At 41.1% G+C, this 19,923-nt stretch overlaps 1 protein-coding gene across 8 annotated transcripts in view; it reads right to left on the reverse strand.

Moving 5' to 3' along the window:
- FHOD3 (formin homology 2 domain containing 3) overlaps window positions 1-19,923 on the reverse strand; it is a 403,764-nt gene that overhangs the window by 357,157 nt on the left and 26,684 nt on the right. For all 8 annotated transcript variants that reach the window (XM_075416738.1, XM_075416737.1, XM_075416736.1 and 5 more), the window contains exon 2: window positions 10,806-10,912. In XM_075416738.1, coding sequence (XP_075272853.1) covers window positions 10,806-10,912 — 107 coding nt within the window. The remainder of the gene's footprint in view (window positions 1-10,805; window positions 10,913-19,923) is intronic.

Here is a 19,923-nt window from a genome sequence, read left to right on the forward strand (position 1 = left end):
AGGGGGAAGAAAATGAGAAACTCAAAAGGGTTGAGTGAAACATTCAAGGGATTCACCAAGTATGCGTTATAAGCCACATTAATACTGCTTAATTATTTATTACTAACGTATTCTGAGTATATGTCGGTAAAGGTCTGGGTGGAGCCTTCTGTTTACCTCACCACAAGACAATGATTTTTGCCAAAAGACAGTGAATCACTTTCACACACTGTGAAATGCAGCAAATTAAAACAGGGGAACATTTGTTTCATTTGTCCTTTTCAGTAGTCTCTGTGCAAGCAAACCTCAGAAGCTGGAAAATGAGAATCTCCTCCCCATCCCCTCCCACTACTTTCTGAATCATCATGCTGCTTACTTCTCAGTTGTTAATGGCTCAATTTCCACACATTAGAACAATAATCTTCTAACAGCTCCCTAAAATATTTGAGGGCTGACTGCTGCCTTTGCACTCAGCAAGTGACCATTTTTAAAGAGCTGTCCTTATTCACAAACAAAGCTGTGTCCCTTTCCACCCCATAATCTCAACCCATATATAATTGTTTTCAGCAGGAAGTTTATTCTGTCATTTTGTGAAACACTGATGGCATGATCAGTTAAATCTCCACATTATATTTTCTGCATTAGGAAAACACAAACTTCATGAGTTGGCAAACGGCAAAAAGATTTGCATTAGAAGTCCTATTTTAATAATAATATTGTTTCTGTATTAAACTCAAAATCAGAAGGCTTGTTCCTTCACGCCTTGTCAACCGTGCATCATGTACTTCTGACGAGATGCCATGTCACTTGACTAATACTTTCCCATTCTGAGGTTATATATGTCCCACCGCTGTCAGTAGCTCTCAAACTCTGGCTGCACATTCCTCCCAGGCATCTTTACACTGGGGTGACTTCTGGTCACGCAGTTTATGCGATCACCTGCACTTTGAAGTTCATGTTACAGTGGATTTTCATTTAAAACCTCCTTGTACTTGGATCAACTAACGCATTTCAAAAATTCAGCACTGAGAACCTACAGGACAAAGGAGCAAGGAGGAAACTAAAATAAATTAATGTTCCCCAGCTGAGTCACTGGCTGTTTCCACCTCTTCAGGCAAAGTGTTCCTCTGGTGCTCCCAGCCACACTGTGGGACCCATAGTTTTTGCTCCAACAAAGTGCCAGATCAACTTCATTAGAAAAATTCCAGTCACAGAGCAGAAGCAAAGTGCACCTGCACAACCACTTCATTCTCTCAAAGACCCTAACTCTCACTTCTAGTATAAAAAGGAGCTCTATTTTTCTTTAATTAAAATAATACTATAAATAATAATAATATAAAAAAATACTTAAATAGTTTGGAAAAAGTGACTTTAATAATTTTTCATAAACTTTTTCCTTCTATTGGAAATCTGTCTCTAATAACTGGAGAAAAAAACCCATATCTTTTATGATTTTCCAATGTAATTGATGATACTAAAAAGATAACAACCTGAAGAGATTTCCCAAAGTGACACAGAACCCATTTCAAAGTGATGTGGTACGGTATTAACTGGCCAATTATGCTCTTTCTCGGGATATGATCAGACTCATCTAGAACTCTTCTAAAAAACTGTCCTACTTTGCAGTAGGACATGCATATGTGCATGTAAGTATAAGTACATAAAAATAAATTCTACTTTACATTGATCAATATGCTCCTTTGGGTACCTCTCTGCTGTTTGGAAGTTTTCCATCAGCATCATATTTGGCAAAGGCTTCTTCGTAACTTGACATACGAGTTGTTAAATATAACTCTTTGCCCTCAGGCCACTTCTTTGTCCATATTAATTCCACATAGGAAATGGGCTTTGCATTTATTGCTGGGCCATCAATACTTTCGCTATCAAGCACAATTATTGAGCAGCAAACATGAAATAAATTAGTGTTTTGCTGCACTGCTACCGTCTTAACCCTGACAGAGGTCACTAGTTTTCACAGCTTCATTACAGGAGATCCTGGGCTACACACAGATTTGCAGTGGTTTAAGCTGTTAGTTCACCACTGGAGGTCAAATTGGAGATGCTTATTTTTATCAGAAACAGATTATTACCTTAGTTTAGTCGGGAGTAAAACAAACACACACCACACACCAAGGGCACAAACAGATGAATTCCCATGGGATAAACAGAGCGTGAGCTTGCCTATGCAAATCTGCTTTGGTTTTACCACAGGGTAGGAGCACGCACACAAACAGTTGCTGTGGTATGGGAAGCGTAGCAAGTTCACACCTTTTTGCTAATTACCGAGCACAAGCTCACTCAGCTGCCGCACGCTCCAGGCAGTCATGTGGGCAGAACTTCACCCGGTGCAAGCTGCACTGGCAGACGGCGGGTGCGCACGGTGCTGCTGCTGTTCGAGGTTCGGATGCTCAAAGCGATGCTTTGACTTGTAGCAGGAGTCAGGCTCAGAGCAGTCCTACAACGCTTTCTGGTAGCCCTACCTGAAGCCCTGCAGATGATCTGTTTATGGCGAGAGGAAGGGATTTCCTCATCACAGATTGAAGAGAAACACATTTCCAAGCCCTGACAGCAGCTCACTTAGGTTATAACCTCATCATCAACGAGGAGGGAAGAGTGAAAACACAGCTATTAAGGAGCTTCAATTTTAATAAAATTAAGTGTTTTTAAATAAAACATCTGGCATCAGCTGTTTCTGTAAGCTGTTCTTATTTAAGTTTCCACTCTAAAATATTGGACTCCTCAGCTATTTTCACATGTAAACCTGAATGCCAAATTAGACTACCTTAAAAAAAGGTTGTCCTAGGAAAAACTGTAAGAATTATCCACACAGTTTTTGGCTTGGCACTGCATTTGGTACGTAATGGGCTGGGAGAGAGCTAAGCACAACAGTATTTTTGCAATACATTCTGCAGTGGAAATAATTTCTGAAGACAAGCACTCTTCTTTCATTCATTTGCCAGTGGTAATCGTTAAAATTAAAAAATAGCAAATCTTCAAATGTTTCCACAGATACCTTGGTACAGACATAGATTTTTCCCCTCGACAGAGAGGTGTGAGTAAACTCTGGGGCAAAGTGGGGTGGAAGGAGACACAGCTGTTTCAGTATTGACAACCACAAGCTATAAAATCATGAGTCAAGCTCTCAAAAAAAAAAAAACAACACCCCAAACCCAAGAAAAATACCCTCACAAAAAAACACCCACAAAACAACCCCACAGGACAAAACCACACCACAGAACACTCTAGTGCTTGAGATTTAAGGTGCTGTCCCACACCCCAAAAGCCTGTGTGAGCTTCTGATGCTGCTCCCAGGTGCATGGGATAAGACAACTGGGTGCCCTTACATTTCACAAGCATCAAGCCCAAGAGCCGTCCATGACCTGCCCCAGTCAGGTCTACCAATCTCAGGCTCCTGCTCTCCCAAAACCAAAACCACGCAGAGGGAGAGGAGCACATGAAGCAATGACATGCCTCCTCTTCCTAGCCAGGGATGGTGCCACTATGGACGTTGGCTCCTTCTCAGCTGGAACGAGCATGGCACAGGTTGGAAGACTGGGGGCACTGGCAGAAGAACAAAATCAGCTCTGCTTCCCCTTGAAGGACACGTCAGCACACCAATGAAAGTAAGACTGTGCAGCCCCTCAACCTTTTTTGTAGGCTACTTGCCTGCAGGTTCTCCATCTAGACCGGAATGAAGTTGCAAGGTGCACCAACTCTAAGCATCTCTATTTGACATCCCCAGGCTTCAGCTACAGAGTACAGATACTTGTGATCGCTGTAGTGTCCGCGCTTACTGCCACCCTCCAACTCCCTCCTGGCCAGCCCACCAATGCAGATGACCACAGGTTCTTTCCACAAGCCCACACTGATCTTGCATTTTATGTCTTTTGGTATGAGTAAAGTGGCTTGCATTCTCTAACCTAGATATATGCGGAAGATATTTACTTCCACACCATCAAGCCAGCTTTCAAGTATGAGCAGACAAGCCTTGGTCTGCAGTAAAATTTAAGTTTATTGTTATTTATTCAGGTGCTTGTTTTCTAAATACATTTCACATTCACATAACAGTAGCATTTTACTACTGGTAGGAAAGCTTAAATTTGACATCCACCTTCCTCACAAGATACCTCAGAAGAAGGATCCACTGACAAGAAATCATTATCTCACAACTGGTCAACAATGTGTATGGTGGAACATTTAAGTGTTAATTGCCTCCATGCTTCTTCCAGGGCACATCCTTCAAAGTCACATGTCTCATTTGTCATGCTGTATGAAACACATGCACATTTGCTAAACCATCCTTGATTACATGCTCTGGAAGCGTGAATGCTCAGAGATGCCTTGCCTATTGCTCTGGGACAGGAATAGTGTACAGGGCCTGTTGCTTTATTCCATTTTGCTGTCAAGGAATATCACGAGAAAACTATGAAAATTAATTTCTACTGTTCCACCTAAAGATTAATTTTAACATTCTAATTATTTTTTTCTTTTCTAAACAAAGATATTTTATTAGGATTAAAAACTGAGAAGTTAAAAAGCTGCATAAAGTTTTGAAAACATGGGTGATAATAGCTATTGACCTCAAACTTTGGGAGGGAGGCAACTAAAAAAGCATCAACTTAGTCATCCATAAAAATAATGTATTTCATTAGAAATGTGAAAACTTAATCGTTATGGCCATATATTTTTGCAACAGTAAAGTTGTAGCTAAACATTCACTTCAAAATGTGGTTCAGCGTCTTAATCTGACACATTGTAGACTGGAACAGTGGTACCCTGTAGAAAGTCTTAAACCTTCCAAGATTTACCGTAGCCTCTCAGCTATACGATAGCCTGAATACATCTAGACTAACCAAAGAGCAGGAGAGACAGCAGGAGGGTCGCACCCAGTGAAATCCTTGAACACACCAGGCTATTCAAGGCCCAAGAGAGCCAAGAGATCAACAGCAGCATCATTTACATCGCTCTGTCGCTCAGCCCCACACAGCATGTTGCTCTACAATTCTGAGCCTTTCTGGTCCTTGCACCTGGGTAAGTACAGATAATAATATGTGATATACAAAGAACACTAAGGAAAACACGAGAAAGGCTTCCATGCCTCACCTGCTCTAAGTGTGCACCTGCTTCCTAAACTAATTCAGTCTTCTTGACAGAAAAAGCTTGTCTTGACTAGTTTTTTGTTTCTTTGGGTTTTGGATTTTTGTTGGGTTTTTGGATTTAATGTTTTGGGGTTTTTTTGAGGTTTTGTTTTTTTGGGTTTTGGTGTGCAGTTTTTTTGTTGTGTTTTGGTTTTTTTGGTTTGTTTTTGGGGGGGGTGGGTTTTTTTTGGTTGTTTTTTTTTTTGTGTGTGTGTGTGTGTTTTTTTGTGGTTTTTTGGTTTTGGTTTTTTTTTTTTGGGGGGGGGGGGGGGGGAGTTGCTTTGTTGCATGTTTTTAGTGTGACCATCCATTACATTTTTCAGATTCAGCGTTTGGTCAGAGTAATAACTAAATATCACAGAAATCAAAATATTCAGGTGGACTAATGCATTTTTTAAAACATGAATAAATCTTTGCAATGAGCAATCACAGTCTACTGTTTGCAGCAACACCATGACCATTTCCCACAGGCTGCTCCCTTATTTTTCTTGCTGTTTGAACTAAGAAATATTATGGAAACAACATCAAGACAAAACATGGAGAGAAAGCTGTCATAAGTCAAGAGCACCTTCCAACAGTGAACTAATGCAAACACGCTCTGTCCAAACTAACATATCAGCATAGCATCTGCTAGTTTACAGTACTATTTCAAGCAGTGAGCCACGTCACTTTTTAGACAAAAAAAAGTTAACCTTCAAATGCATCCCCAACTTCCTCATATAAAGGTGACAAAAAGTTTTCATTCTCACAATTGTGCTAATCACGAAGACTAAGCGGGCAAAAAATACAGTATGTAAGCAGGAAAAGAATATTAAAGATCCCTGCCAGACTCCATTGTCTTTGACAGATTCTGAATCGAACCCAGAATGAACAGCAGCATCAAGAGGGAAAACATCTAGCATTCAACTTAAATGGGACTCATCCAGCCAAAACGGCTTGGGACAGGGCATCTAGAATGGATGCAAAGACATCAGTGCTGAAGTGATTTGTCAGAAGTTCTTTACAACAATCTTTCTGCTGAACAGAAGTCTTAAAAAACATATTCCCCGAGTAAATCCCCATTGCTCACAGCATGCTGTCTGAAGAAACTATTGTGTTCTGCAGTTTAGGACTGCATTGCCTCGCGGACTACTATTAGGGCCTGTTAAGACATGCCCATCAAAAGAACTTGGGAAATCATACGGTAATTTAAATACATAAGCTTCTTGCCAATTCTTGCTCACTCTGTAAAATCGCAAGTAAACAAAGGAAAAAGAGCATTACCTGTCACAGACACCTTCACAAAACAGGTAGCCCACATAAACTACCCTGACATTACCTCCTCACACAATTAAGCAGCCGCAAAGTAACTTGCGTCCAGACCAAAGGAGAAAAACAACACCCCACCACCACACAAAACCACAACCAGCGAACAAACCACAAATACATGTCAGGCTTGAGCAGAAAGGCAGTTTTCCTGCTGTGCTCCTGTGTCTCCTGGTCATGGCACCTTCTGCAGGGCCAGTCTCATTGCTTGGCCAGCAGTTCATGCTGATTGTGTCCCATCCCCCCCCCACCCATAAAAAACGTCCGATTCTCCCGAGTGCCACAGCTACTGCCAAAGGTGCAAATGGCAGCTGCGAGAGCTGTAGACATGGGAAAACAGTCCTGTCCCTGTCCACACTTCGCTCAGCCCTACAGGCTAAGAGGGTTTGCATGTTGGATTTTCTCTGTCTTTAAACAGAAGTTTTGATTCTGCTGGAGTGGACAGCCACTACCAAAAGCCTCTTTTTGTTATATTCAGTAATGGAGGAGGATTCATTTGAAACTGTGTATGAACGCCTGTGTTTCTTATAGCTGTTATTCACAGATACACACCATAGACCTCCAGCCTAACTGCCACCATCCTCCTCTTTCCTCTTGAAAAATCCTTCTCGTTTTTCACTATGCTCACCCAACCCTTCCAAGACAAAACAGATACCTTCAGCCTCTCACACCAATAAAAATGTGTAAGATTGTGCTTCTTGAATGGTTTATTTATTTATTTGTAGGTCTCCTTTCAGCAGCATGTTAAAAAAAAAATCTTCAGTTTCTGCCTGGACAAACAGGAACACTTGGGAAAAAGATGCTAAAAACAGCCAGACTGCAGAACACTGAGGTCACTCTTCTTAAGAGTTTTCACAGTTTAGGATCTAAACTTTAAAAAATGCCATGAATATCCAGCTACTAAGTCCTTCATTCTGAGTTCAGCAAGCTTCAGTGACCCCGATGAGCACAGCGGCCTCAGCATGGCAGAGAGGCAGGTCCTGAGGCAGCCTAATCTCAGAAAAATAAAAGCTTTGAAGATTAAGAGCAGGATCTTGAAACGACCCAGAGAGAAAGAGAGAGACTAAGTGGTTTCTGTGCCCAGTCCTTCCCAGACAGTGGGCTGCTGCTAAAGTCCCCAACATCCACAGCCGGCAGCTCCAGCTTGGGAACACAAACTCAGCATCTTTTTCTCTGCAGGGACAAAAGATCAGAGCTTGAAGGCCCAAAAATGGAGTTTAGTTTGCTAGAAACCTGGGATAGAGGGAGACATTCCTCACTGCATTTGCTACTCTATGTCTAGAATATTCCTTTTTTCTGGATGATGTCACGAGTTACATTTACACTGAAGTGATGATGTTACTAAGTCACACAGGGAACATATCACACAAATACGTAAAGTTCTGGTTGTTCTTCTTTGTCTTCTTCCTATTCTCTTGCTAAACGTGGACAAAAATGGGATGCAGAAATCCAGCCGAATCCTCACCAGTACCGGAGACACCAAGTTCATTGCATTTCACTGGCTAAATTGCCATTTTACACCCTAGGACACCCCTTACCCTTTTCCACAGCACCATAATCACTGATTTGCTTTCAGCTTGCCATTCCCCAAAATGTCAGATCCTTTCCTGCCAAGCTGCTACAAGTCAGGTGATCCCCTTTCTTCATGTTCTGCCTGACCAGTACCTGCTTGTCCTCTAGCCAATTACTCCTAAATGCAAGGGTTTGTACTTCACTGACCTGCATCTCACTGCAGCAGAGCAAAAAGCTAGGACTTCAGGGCTCCAACCTGCACGTTATTGGGGGTCTGTGCATAGGCAGGGATGGAACACAAAAACCTTCAACCTCACAACAATCAAATTAAAGCACAACCTCTGTGTTCTTAGGCAGCACTGCAGGTTAAGCACAAGCCAGGATGATCCATGGGAAGTACACCGCTAGTATCTACAAACGAGGTGCTGAGGGCAGCATCCCCTCAGGTGATGGTCCGCTCTTCCCTCTGCAGCAGGGCACATATGTCCTTCTGTGCCCATCTGCGGTTCACTCGCCAGTTTACCCCCCCAACACACCCTTCATTCTTCCTCCCCTCCATTCTCACCACTTCAGCCTTTTGCAACTACCACTGCCTGCATAATCTATCATAAAGCAAAGAAAGCAGAGTTTGAAAGGGGGGCTGCAGTGGGAAGACATCAAAGAAAGATGGGCCACAGCAGCTACGAGTGCAGCACCCAAGAGCCGGTCTGGGCGTTGCACTTTGGGCAGGCAGATGAAACATGAAAACAGGGCACTGCCTACTGACCCACAATGACCAGAGGGCCAACTTCAGAGAGCAGGATGAAGACTAGCAAAGGTGAGGGCTACATACATGACAACAATAGACATGAAAGTTGTTCTCTTTCATTCCACAAAACCCATTTCAAAAGATAGTTACCATAATAATTTGTTGCCCAAGCTTTTGTGATGCACCTTAGAGCACCCAGTTTCATATCTCCCTATCCATCTTCGCAGAGCAATGAAGGACCTCCCGGCAGACTTCACACTACTTGGCAGGACAAGCCATTGGAAGAAGCAATCACTCAACTGACAACAGGTTGTGCAATTAAGAGGCCTGCACACATGTGCAAAGCACACAAAAACATAACCTGATTTCTGAGCTCAAAACAACACAGTATACATGCATTTCCAAGCAACACAGCTAGTTCCATGTTTTGGTTATTTTTCCTAGGATAGCTACCACAGAGAAAATTAGAATCATGTTTCAGGAACAATTCGTATCATTGATTTTATGTGCTCAAAGGAAGCAGAAATTAAAACAAGATGGAAGGTATCTTGCCATTCCAAGTCTAAAGTCTGGCAGGAAAATCACCAACCAGTGTTGGCTTCCTGAATTTCTCGGGAAAGCCACTGCTGGGTATCAAAGGCAACAAAGTTAAAATTACTAGAATTATCAGGGAGACATCAATGGAAAGGAAAAAAAAACAACAGTGTGAATTAACAACTCACACATACTACTACAAAAAGCTATGAAAAGAGAATTTTTTTCCCTTCACTTTACTTGCTTTCAACTAGTAATAAAGTTAGCTGGAAATAGGAACTTGCTGTTCTTTGCAGCAATTTATATGACCTCTGCATAAAACAGAAGACTACATCAACTTTTATACTCAATACTCCTACTGCATAGGAAGGGAGGCTCAGTTCAGCTGTACTGGCAACTCTGTGCATTGAAGAACTTTTTTAACTAACTTAATTTCTAACAGAATAGTTTCTTTACCTTCCAATAGCTATAAAAACATGCCCCAAACTGAAACTGTATGTTATGAAGACAACACATGCAAATGCACACACATGAATAACTATAGCATTATTTAAAATTCTCCTACACATAACATAATTTTCAGAGGCACAGTTTAAATTTGTATGAAGTATTCAAACAAAGACAAGACAGCTATCACAAAAAGTAGAGAAATCAGTATAAGCAAAAGGGCTGCGTCTTACAGTGTTAACAAGCCCTGACCAATTCAGAATGCAGTTAATTTCCTTCTGGCACAGCTACATTAATCACATGCATGAAGTCCATGCCAAAATGCACCCATACTATTAATTACAACTATCAAGTCCAATATAGCAACCAGCAAAGCAAAAATAGCTCTAGACTGACTGTTCATTTTATATCTTAAACAACACAATTACCTAAAAGGCCCAGAAAAAAAATTCTTCTAAAAAGCTAATTTTACACATGCATTCACACATCGATGCTAATTTTTGTTTTCCCTTTCAGTTCTCATCAGAGATGGTTTATGGAAAGCTGTGTCATAGCAATCCACATGTGCCAGCCATAATTAAAAGAAAAAGGCAAAAGAGAAGAATATTCAAAAACCACCAACACCACCACACACACAAACTTCCCAGCCTGGCTAAATCCATTCCAGGAGTAAAAAAATAAATCAATACAAGTCTTTTATCCAAGAATATAAAAGGAGGACTTAAATCTCAAGGCACAAGAAATTGAGTTTATAGCTTCAGGAGCACTACCTCAACGTAATCTTCTACACTGACTATTATCGTATAAGAAAGATCTCAGAGTTCTCAGAAGCAACCATGCTCATTTATCAAGTTCCAAAGTACTATAAAAATTTACTACACTAGTCAAGATATCCATCTTGATATATTTCTTACAGTATGCCATCTTTTTTTATAGCAACTGTAAGAGTGAACACCGATAGAAAAACCATAAAATTCTTAATCACGGAAGAGGGATACATATGCGCTTACAGAAGATGGAATTTTATCTTTTCTGTTCTTATGCTGACTTGAATGTACCACGTTGACCACACACACTCCCAAAACCTCAATGCTTCTGCAAAAATATGCTCATTTGTCTAAATTGAGTAAACATTTACTTACCCAGCATCCTCCTGGAATCCTTCCAATTCGTCTCTTTGTTCTGCTAGGGTGGATTCTAGATCCAGATAGGTACCATTGTGAGACAATTGCAGGGTGCAGTCATCAAGCTGTAGAACAAAATTCAGATCATTAGATTACAGCAGTCATTCTCTCTTACACACATCTAACACCACCTTCCCATCTTCCAGGTCCCCAGACAAGATCTCCCTAAAACAAACCATATGTAGGGAATGGATAAGAAAATGGGTGCTATTCAACAATTTCTACAATCCAAAGTCCATATTCACTACACCATACTTGGTCACAACAATATTATCACAACTAACAAACACAGAGAAATTTATTTGAACACACAGAAGGAGATTAGAAGGTTTTACCACAGTGCCTTTAGAATACTATAAGAAAAAAGTAGTTAATTTAAATTTATAACTAGGATATGAATGACTTTTCTCTGTTCTTACAGCATATTTAAGTAAAGTTTCTGGGCCTCTGGATGGAGATGGAAGGAAGAAGCAGCTGTTCTGTGACCTACTGAATGTACGCCTGTGAGAAAGGATACAACTAAGAGACAGTGCAAGGTGGGGCAGCCAAGTGTTGGGGTCCTGCAGCAAGGGGGAGTGCAGTTAACAGAGACCCAGATATTCTGACGTTCTCATTTTAGGGCCAGGCAGTAACCTCCCTCAGAGGCTGCAGAGAAGACCTTTCTAGGCACCAGGGGTGAGAACTACACACACATACCAACTTCCTACAAAGGAACTGACGTAACCAAGGACCAGACCTGAAAGCAGGAACCTGTCTGCAATGAAGCTGAAGGGGGAGAGGGCAATTAATAAACCCTTTTTACTTTCATCTTGTCTTCCCTCATCTTCAAGTTCTCTATTAATTATTCCAGCTGTTGTTAAAAAGCAAGCCAGATTTGATCAGTTAGAAACAGAATTTTGTGGTCTTTTTACATGGAGCTCACCACAGGAGGAGGTCTAGGAAGATCCACCCCAAAACTCTGGCTAACTCACTGCTCAGGAACACAAAATAATTACTAGAATGAGAGGGGTAACTGAACAAGCCTGAAGGAAGAACTAGGAAGTAACATGAGCTCCTCTCTCACCACGAGATAATCCAGTGTCAAATCACAAGGAATGAGACAAAAAGACTTCCCAGGGCAGGGAAACCAGAAAACATTTACCAAAGGGCAGGTGAAAGTACAGGGTTGCCCTACCTCCTCACTAGGGAGTAACTGACCATCTGCCTTGGACAACCTAGAGAATCCAGCCCAGAAGAAACAAAACTGCCATCACTGAGCCCAGCTGGACGAGCTGCTGTGGACCTTCATGTGTCAGCACCTCACTGGTGGTCCTTTCGTAACCAGTCGCAAGTTCACGAATACTGTAAGCCCCAGCCATGTTTGCCGACAGGTACAAAATCCAGTCTGATAGCCAGTCTCAGACTGGCCTGCCAAACAGATGTTCCATTCCTCTAGATTTGGCAAAACAGACTGGCAGGTCCTTTGCATGCCTCTATCTACCACACAGCAACTGTGTCGATGACAGTGCAAACGTACATCCCTGCTGCAAAGGCCACTTTGTGAAGAGGAGAATATTTCACACCACACTTCCTACCAATCTTCTGCCACAGCTGGCAGCCAACAACCCCCTGAACTGGTAAGCAGGGGTCTGAAACAGCCAGTGACTCAAGAAAAGGAAACTACAACCCTTTATCACATCCATGGATTTTTCTTTTTGCTTTTTTTAACACTAGGAAAGAAAACCAGTGAGAATCCACATTTGATGAATTACCTGTTTTAACTTCCCATCAAAGTTATGGGTTCCCAGTAGCTATTCAAACAAAGCATAATAAGCAGCCATACTTCTTATTGGACCAAAACTTAGTCACTCAGTTTCCCATCGTTGATTTATATATGCAAGAAAAGAATACATACAGTCTCTGATTATTCTGAAATAGCTGCAGTGGAAATGCTGCAGAAGAGCTCATCTATAATTAGCAAGCGATAGAGTGTGACTTTTGGATTAGTCCACGCCACTATGCTTTGCACTGTTTGTAATCTGAAAGAAAAGTTCATCCTCTGGAGAAAGGGAAAGGGCAGAGGGAGGAGGTCAAGTTGTATTTCAAGCCTGCTCCATTTTTTTCTTTCCTTTTTTTTCCTCCCCAGGGAAAGAGTAAGTCATCAAATCAGGCGACATAAGTTTTTATTCTGACTCCTGGGTATTAAAAAAAGCAAAGAACTTCCAAGTGCAGCCTTCTGATACTAACAACAACAATAGTATTACTATTCTGTATCTTTCCAGTTACAAAGGACATTATTAACCTATACTAATACAAGATACACTCTTTAGAGAAGAAAGACTAAACACTACTCTGGGAAACTTTTTTGCAGTAGTCCAGGGTGTCTAATGAAATGCTGATTTATTCAAAGTAATGCCAAAAGGCAAACTACTAATTAGATAAATGTTCTGCTGTCACTATGGAGATTAGGAGATTTGCCCACAATTTCCATTTATACTGCATAATTAGGGAAAAGGAACTGTGCTTTAATAATATCTTATGACTTTAGTGTAGAAAAAGCACAATGAGAACAGGAAGTACTTCGTGTACAAAATAAAGAAGAGTAAGTACATTCTACCTATTTTCATCTCATCTCCATAGTTGCAGCTGAACATAGTATTCATTCAGGCTTTAAAGCACTGCAGATTGTACGCTGCATCCATTAATAGGAGTGTTGGGGTAGTGGGAGAAATGGCAATATCTTTCATTTCCATTACTTAACAATGAGTCTTAGAATCATAGTTTGGGTTGGAAGAGACCTTTAGTTTGGGCTGGAAGGGACCTTTAAAGATCATCTAGTCCAACCCCACCGCCACGAGCAGGGACATCATCTACTAGATCAGTCTTGCCAAAAAGTTTTTTTTCTTCTCTTGAATGTGTACACACAGAGATGGAAGGAAGCAAAACAACTCCTTTCAAAAGGAGTTTAAGTATTTAGGCAATCAACTCTAAAATCATCCTTACACAGGATCACTTTGCTCCAAGCTTCACTTGCACACACATTTTACAGGCAGAACACAAACAGAGAAGCCACCTAACGAATTATTTTTAATTAGTAAATTGCCTGCCTTTTTCAACACAAAGGATGGCTGATATTCACTCATTAGTGCTTGTTAGTAGCAATTCAGGATGTTGCTCCCTCCTTTGTTCAATGTTAATCCCATGATTATCTGCTATGCATCAATTCTCCCGTCTCTGGAGACCCTCACAAATGGCCCCATCTAGTTCATTCACGACGTGCTCTTCTCATTCATCATAATTCACATTAAAATCCTTATTAACACCCATCTTCTCTTTGGACAATCAAAAGGCAGAACAAATAAAGACAGTCTTTCAAAGAACAACTGACTGAGCTGTTTTCCACAATCATGAATGAGACAGGTGTTCAACTTCTTCAAAACTAATTCCATTTATTTCTCTTTATTCTTCATAATTCTGTTTAACTCTTCAGTATTCCCTATGGGTCCCAAAATTCAGATCATCATTTTGTTGTTATTAAACTGCAAGATTTCTTCATAAGCTTACAAACCCATTTTTTATAAAATCTCTCTTACCTGCCCCTTCAAAACATTAACCATTTTTTGTATCATACTTCACTGTATTGCTCAGAAGAGCCAAAACATTGATACAAGTCATTTAAATGTAACTTTTCCTGCAGGCTTTACAGCAATTTTCGATACTTTTCTAGTCACATTTAAAGAATAATACAGGTATCATAGAAACATCATCAGGGAGACACACCATCAAATGGGACAAGTGTAATGCTGCTTCTCAGTGTCAAACGCAGAATTACTCCATTTTCAGTCTTCTGCAAGATTCCAGGTTTCTTCATTGCAGCTTAAGTATCAAACCATACCATAAACTTCTGTAAAGCTATAAAAACTACAGACGCATTTCAATTACATTCCCATCTTCTCAAATCAACAGTTTCTCCATAAAACATCTTAAGCATATTTTTGAATCTCTATGAATATTCCCAATTCTCTTATGTCTATAGAGACTGGGTCTATTTAGAAGTAGTGTCACTATTGTTCACAGCAGTGAAGGAACAAAAGTTGTTATATGCAGCAGTCATCAACACACGTTTTAGCCAGAATCACCAGTTGCGGATAGCCAGAGCTATCAGCAACCATCCTCCTACTGGGTTTACATGAAGAAAGCAAGAAGAATAAGACTCTCATGCATCTTCCTCCCTAAAAATTTAACTGATGTACTAATTATCATCTTCAGTTTCACACTGAAACCTCACTGAAACATTAAGATCTGTACTCTGCAATGACAAGATCGGTATCAAGAAGCAGCAGGTGCTACTTGCATACAGGAAGAGCTACTAAATTAAACCAGTCCGAGATTTACCTTTTTCTGCAATAAACGTTCCAAAACAGGAACCAAGAGATGTTTGAACTTTCTTGGACTGTAGCCAGTATCCATGCAGTGGCAACTGACCCACACCATCCAACCATTATAAGCAACTATGCCGCAACCATAACAGGCACAGACTGAAAGCCAAAAAAGCGTCATGCACACACACAGATCTAAACACCACCATCCCAACAGTTTCCTATGTGTATATATAATTATGTATATATTTATTTCAGGTATTTTCCCTACAGTTTTCAAAAAAAGCTATAATTTACTGAACTTGAGTCAGATCCTGGAATTCAAAGTTGAGCCCCCTCAGAACAGAAGGAACAGCTTTGTTTGAGAAGCCAGAGCCAAACAACAAGCACCGATAAACACCAGAACTTCAGGACAGCATCATCCGTTCTCTGTAACCATAGCATACTTTCCTCTCTTGCAGATTTCTGCTTCATTCACTTCTCAAACATCTTCAGGAAACGAAACAGGTCACACACACCTTGTGATTCTCTGCAGGTGTTCTCAGAGCAGAGCCACACTGTGCTCTTACTAAGACAAGACATGAAGAATTACGAAGAATGCAATCATATCACTAATAACCAAATCATAAGGTATATATCCAAAGGGAGGGGAAATCAAGGTTACATTAAACATATATGGTACACAAAAAATGTGAAGTCTTTTAGTCATCATCTCCACATAAGTGCCTAAGAACAGCTTTATAAAAAGTGAAACAGGACAGTTTCAGCACAAGAAACTTTATTGATGTCGTTATGAGTCATCACCACAGTCAGAAAAAACTTTAAATAACCCTGAAATAGAGTTTTCCCACAGAAAAATGTAAATGTAAAAAAAGGGAAATGTAAGAAAAATGAACAGGAAGTACATAAAAAGCCCATAGGATTACAAATAATATTTCTACTGCTGTAAGTTTATACTTACGCTGTTCAACATTTCACTCTGAGAAGTTGAGCGCAATTTGTCACACAAAAGCAAACAAATATCTGATTAAACAGTTAAAATATCAGAACATTCAAAAGCAGAGCTTCCTACTCCCTCATCCTTTGACATTTAATCCATGACAAAGTGAAACCACGCCACAGAAGAGAAGGGTGTCCTGGCTGCAACTGTAACCAGAAACAGGCTGCAGAGCTCGGGCTTCCCCTTGCCTCGGAGGTCGTCCCCACCTCACCAGCACTGGGAGAGCCCACAGAGGCAATGTACCGTCTGCCACGGGGACACACGCAGATTGGGGAAGTCAAGCAGCCAGCTCATGCAAATATTCCTTAGAGGCTGCCAGGAAATCAAGAACATAGGGCAGAAGCTCAGTTTGTCATCTTCTTTCACAGGTAACCAAATCTAGCAAGTAGCAGCCAGTCCCTCAACCTATGGGGCCAAAATAATTTGTACTACAAGGCTATCAAGCTTAAAAGGACTCAAAATAGTGTGATAGTAGTGCACCAGTGACCCAGTGATGACTTTTTTCTCTTTTCAAGCACCGACCCACAGAAAGAAGTAACACCCTTTTCTCTTCATAAAGAAGCCCTCGTTGCTGTGCAACAGGAAAGCTCGTCATTTATCTGAATTTCAGAGATGAAGCACATCACCAAAAGAAGCAAGGAATGGCAGGGGGGGAAGAACAGCAGCAAGAAAAGATGATGATCAGCCAGTTATCTGATGCCAATAAATGATCACTGCCACTTTCAGAAACTAGTTGAATGAATGGGGGGGAAGGGGGGAATTTGAATTCAGTCATTGTTTTGATCAGCTGCCTTTAGCTTCTCACAATCCAAGCAAAACACCTAAAACCAGAAGGTGGAGGGTGCAAGGAGAGAAGAACAAAACATCTGCTTCCAAACACACCCAATCCACATGTCCACCCACAGACCGAGTACTGCCACCTGCTCCTCCTCGCACATGCTTGCGAGCGCTCCACTAACACACCAGTCTTCTCACTCAAGAAGCCCAGCGGGTACATAATCCAATGCAAAGGCAATACACACCTTACCATGCCAACAGAAACTCATGCAAGTCTGTTTGCTCTCCGTCCAGAAGGCTTTGACAGATTAGCACATATCCAAAGTGGACTTTCCTTCAGCTTGGTTTAACTGCTCTGTCCCAAGGCAGCAGCAAGTTGGTAGAGGCTAAGGGAGGGAAATGCCAGAGGCACCCTCCTGCCTTCTCAAAAAGCACAGCAGAGCCACAAGCCACTAGAAGAGCTTGTCCTGTCCCCTATTTGTTGAAGAAACAGAGCGCTATATTTCTCAACAACCACAGAGAAATGCTCTTTCCTCGCCCCCAAGCCCCCGCCCTGAGAATCCATTCAGAAAAACGTATTTCCCACAAGTCTCTCCTAAACGCCAGGAACGTGTTACCAAGTCAGCAGCGAGCGTGTACAAAGATAGGGCCAAATATCCTCAAGATTTTATCTTCTATTTAAACAAAGGAAGGCACCATTCAAAAATTCAGTTCGGCTAGTGATCAAGGATCCCACTTACAGGATGAAGGGCCCTACATTACAAGACAGGAGGACACGCTTGTTTACTGGTATTACTACAAATCATCGGAACCACTTGACTTTGCAGCCACTAGCTGGAAGAACAACCAACTCTCACCAGATTTCCAGTAACTCAAGCTAGAACTACTGGAAAGATTATTTTGCTCATTTGATTGTTTCCAAAATTACAAGGAAAGGGAATGAGAGAGAGGGGGAGTGATTAGAGTAATCCAGTATCAATCTGCAGAAATAAAAATCCCTCTTCAATTCTAGCTTCTGGCACAGACTTGGAAAATCCTTATCTTACTCAAATGTCTTAGTTCATCTTTCATTTAAACACTATTGGGTGGTAACTGTTCTTGTTAGCGGTGGCTCGCTCCTTATTCATCTACAGCATGCTTTGCAGAGTAGGGTTGATAAAAAGCAAACTTCCTTTATACTTAGTTTTTCCTCTCTAAATCCAAAGCCTTGTTTTGCTTTACACATCACAAGCCTGACACATCTGCACACTCCAGCTATGCAGTTCTTAAACACATTCCCTTCTGGCTCAGCTGTTTCCAGCACAATGGCAATCCTGTTACCAAGGCCAACAAACACCAGTTTTCCCTCTGCGTTGCCATCTCCTCCCTTCTTTACTACAACCAATTTCTCCTCAGGAAAAAGGAGAAAAAACCAGCTCTGCCTGCTCACCAGCCCCAAACATATTTCATATTCCTAAGCAAACTGCACAAACTGATTGGTGCAAATGAATATTTAATACTGTTCCATCCAATGCCAAGCTTCATACTGAGAATGGCCATGCTACTGTTAGAATGCATCATATTGTAATGCTTTTGAAATCTATTACAGATGCAGGTTTTCTGCACTGGCACATGGCTGTACCTTTAAAAAACAGCAGGGTTTCTGTCCCTGTGAGTTCTCACAGAGCAATGAAAAATGGGGATGGTCTAATTGCATCCCACAGATCACAGCCAACCTACCAGAATAATTATCTGGCTTCAGAGCCACCACCAACTGCCCTCTTGATGAGGGCCTCAGTCTCTCCCTTCTCACGTGATTAGGTGCTACCCAGTCTGTGCCATGGTTACGCATGTTCCAGTCATCATCATTTTGGGCAACATGCTGGAGAAAGACCAAAAGCATCTAGCCCAGGAGTGATGTCACATGATCCATCTCAGGCACAAAGCTTGACATTAATGAGATAAAAGGAAAGCAATTAATCTGTAAGCCCAATGTTAGCACCCAAAATTAACAGTGTACACTAAAATGTGCTCTCATCTTCAAGTACGACAGCAACCCAATACAACATACAATCACTGGGTCTTGATCTAAAAGTCTCTATGCTCCAAGTAGCTCCATTGCAATTGCTTAAACCAAAACTATACTCCTTCTCCTCGTGGTTTTTTTTTTTTTCTTTTTAAATATAGTTTGGTAACTCAAAGTATTTTCTTGCAAATTCTTTAGAAAAATGCAATAAAACTAATACTTCTGTGAGGTCAGAGTTTTAAAAGTAAGGTCAGGCACATACTCTACATAGAAGGCCATTTATGGAGAAGGCAGCTGTGCCACCTTCAGTCATCCACATTCACAGAAGTCACCAAGGTTTCTGAACTCTCGTAAGCTCGCTCTTCCACACTCATTTAGAGTCTAGATGAAAAAAATATTTGCTAGATCTGTGACTTTATATTATGATAAGTAATTTAGTATGTACAACTGTACTCCCCAATTTTGCAGCTCGTCAGGAACTATTAGCATAGACTGTGGGAGTAGTTATTAATGCTAATACACCTCTGGTTTATTTTTGGCACAGTAATTGCCATTGTCAAACTACTTCACAAACTTTGTAGACTTTGTGGAGCTTACATGCAGTTGCATTGATGGAGCCATGCCTACACACAAAGTACAGTCCAAAGGTTTGCACAACTAGGCATAGGGCTGTCAGAGCAAAATTACTTTAAAAGGAACTGCTACTCTTGATATGAAAACGCTGTTACGTTGAATGTAGCCTGCACTCCTAGTCTGAAACCGTAGCTTTTATCTCTGGGCTGGCAGACACCACAAAATACTCCTGGGGTCAGGTAATACAGGGCATGAAGTGAAACATCAATGCCACAACAGATCCTCAAGAGCCACTGGAACAATATGCTGCCAATAAAAATATTCTGCTGAAATAACAAAGACACTGAAAAAAAAATACAGAAA

The sequence above is a fragment of the Opisthocomus hoazin genome, chromosome 3 (genome assembly GCF_030867145.1).
Source record: "Opisthocomus hoazin isolate bOpiHoa1 chromosome 3, bOpiHoa1.hap1, whole genome shotgun sequence".
Lineage (NCBI taxonomy): Eukaryota > Metazoa > Chordata > Aves > Opisthocomiformes > Opisthocomidae > Opisthocomus > Opisthocomus hoazin.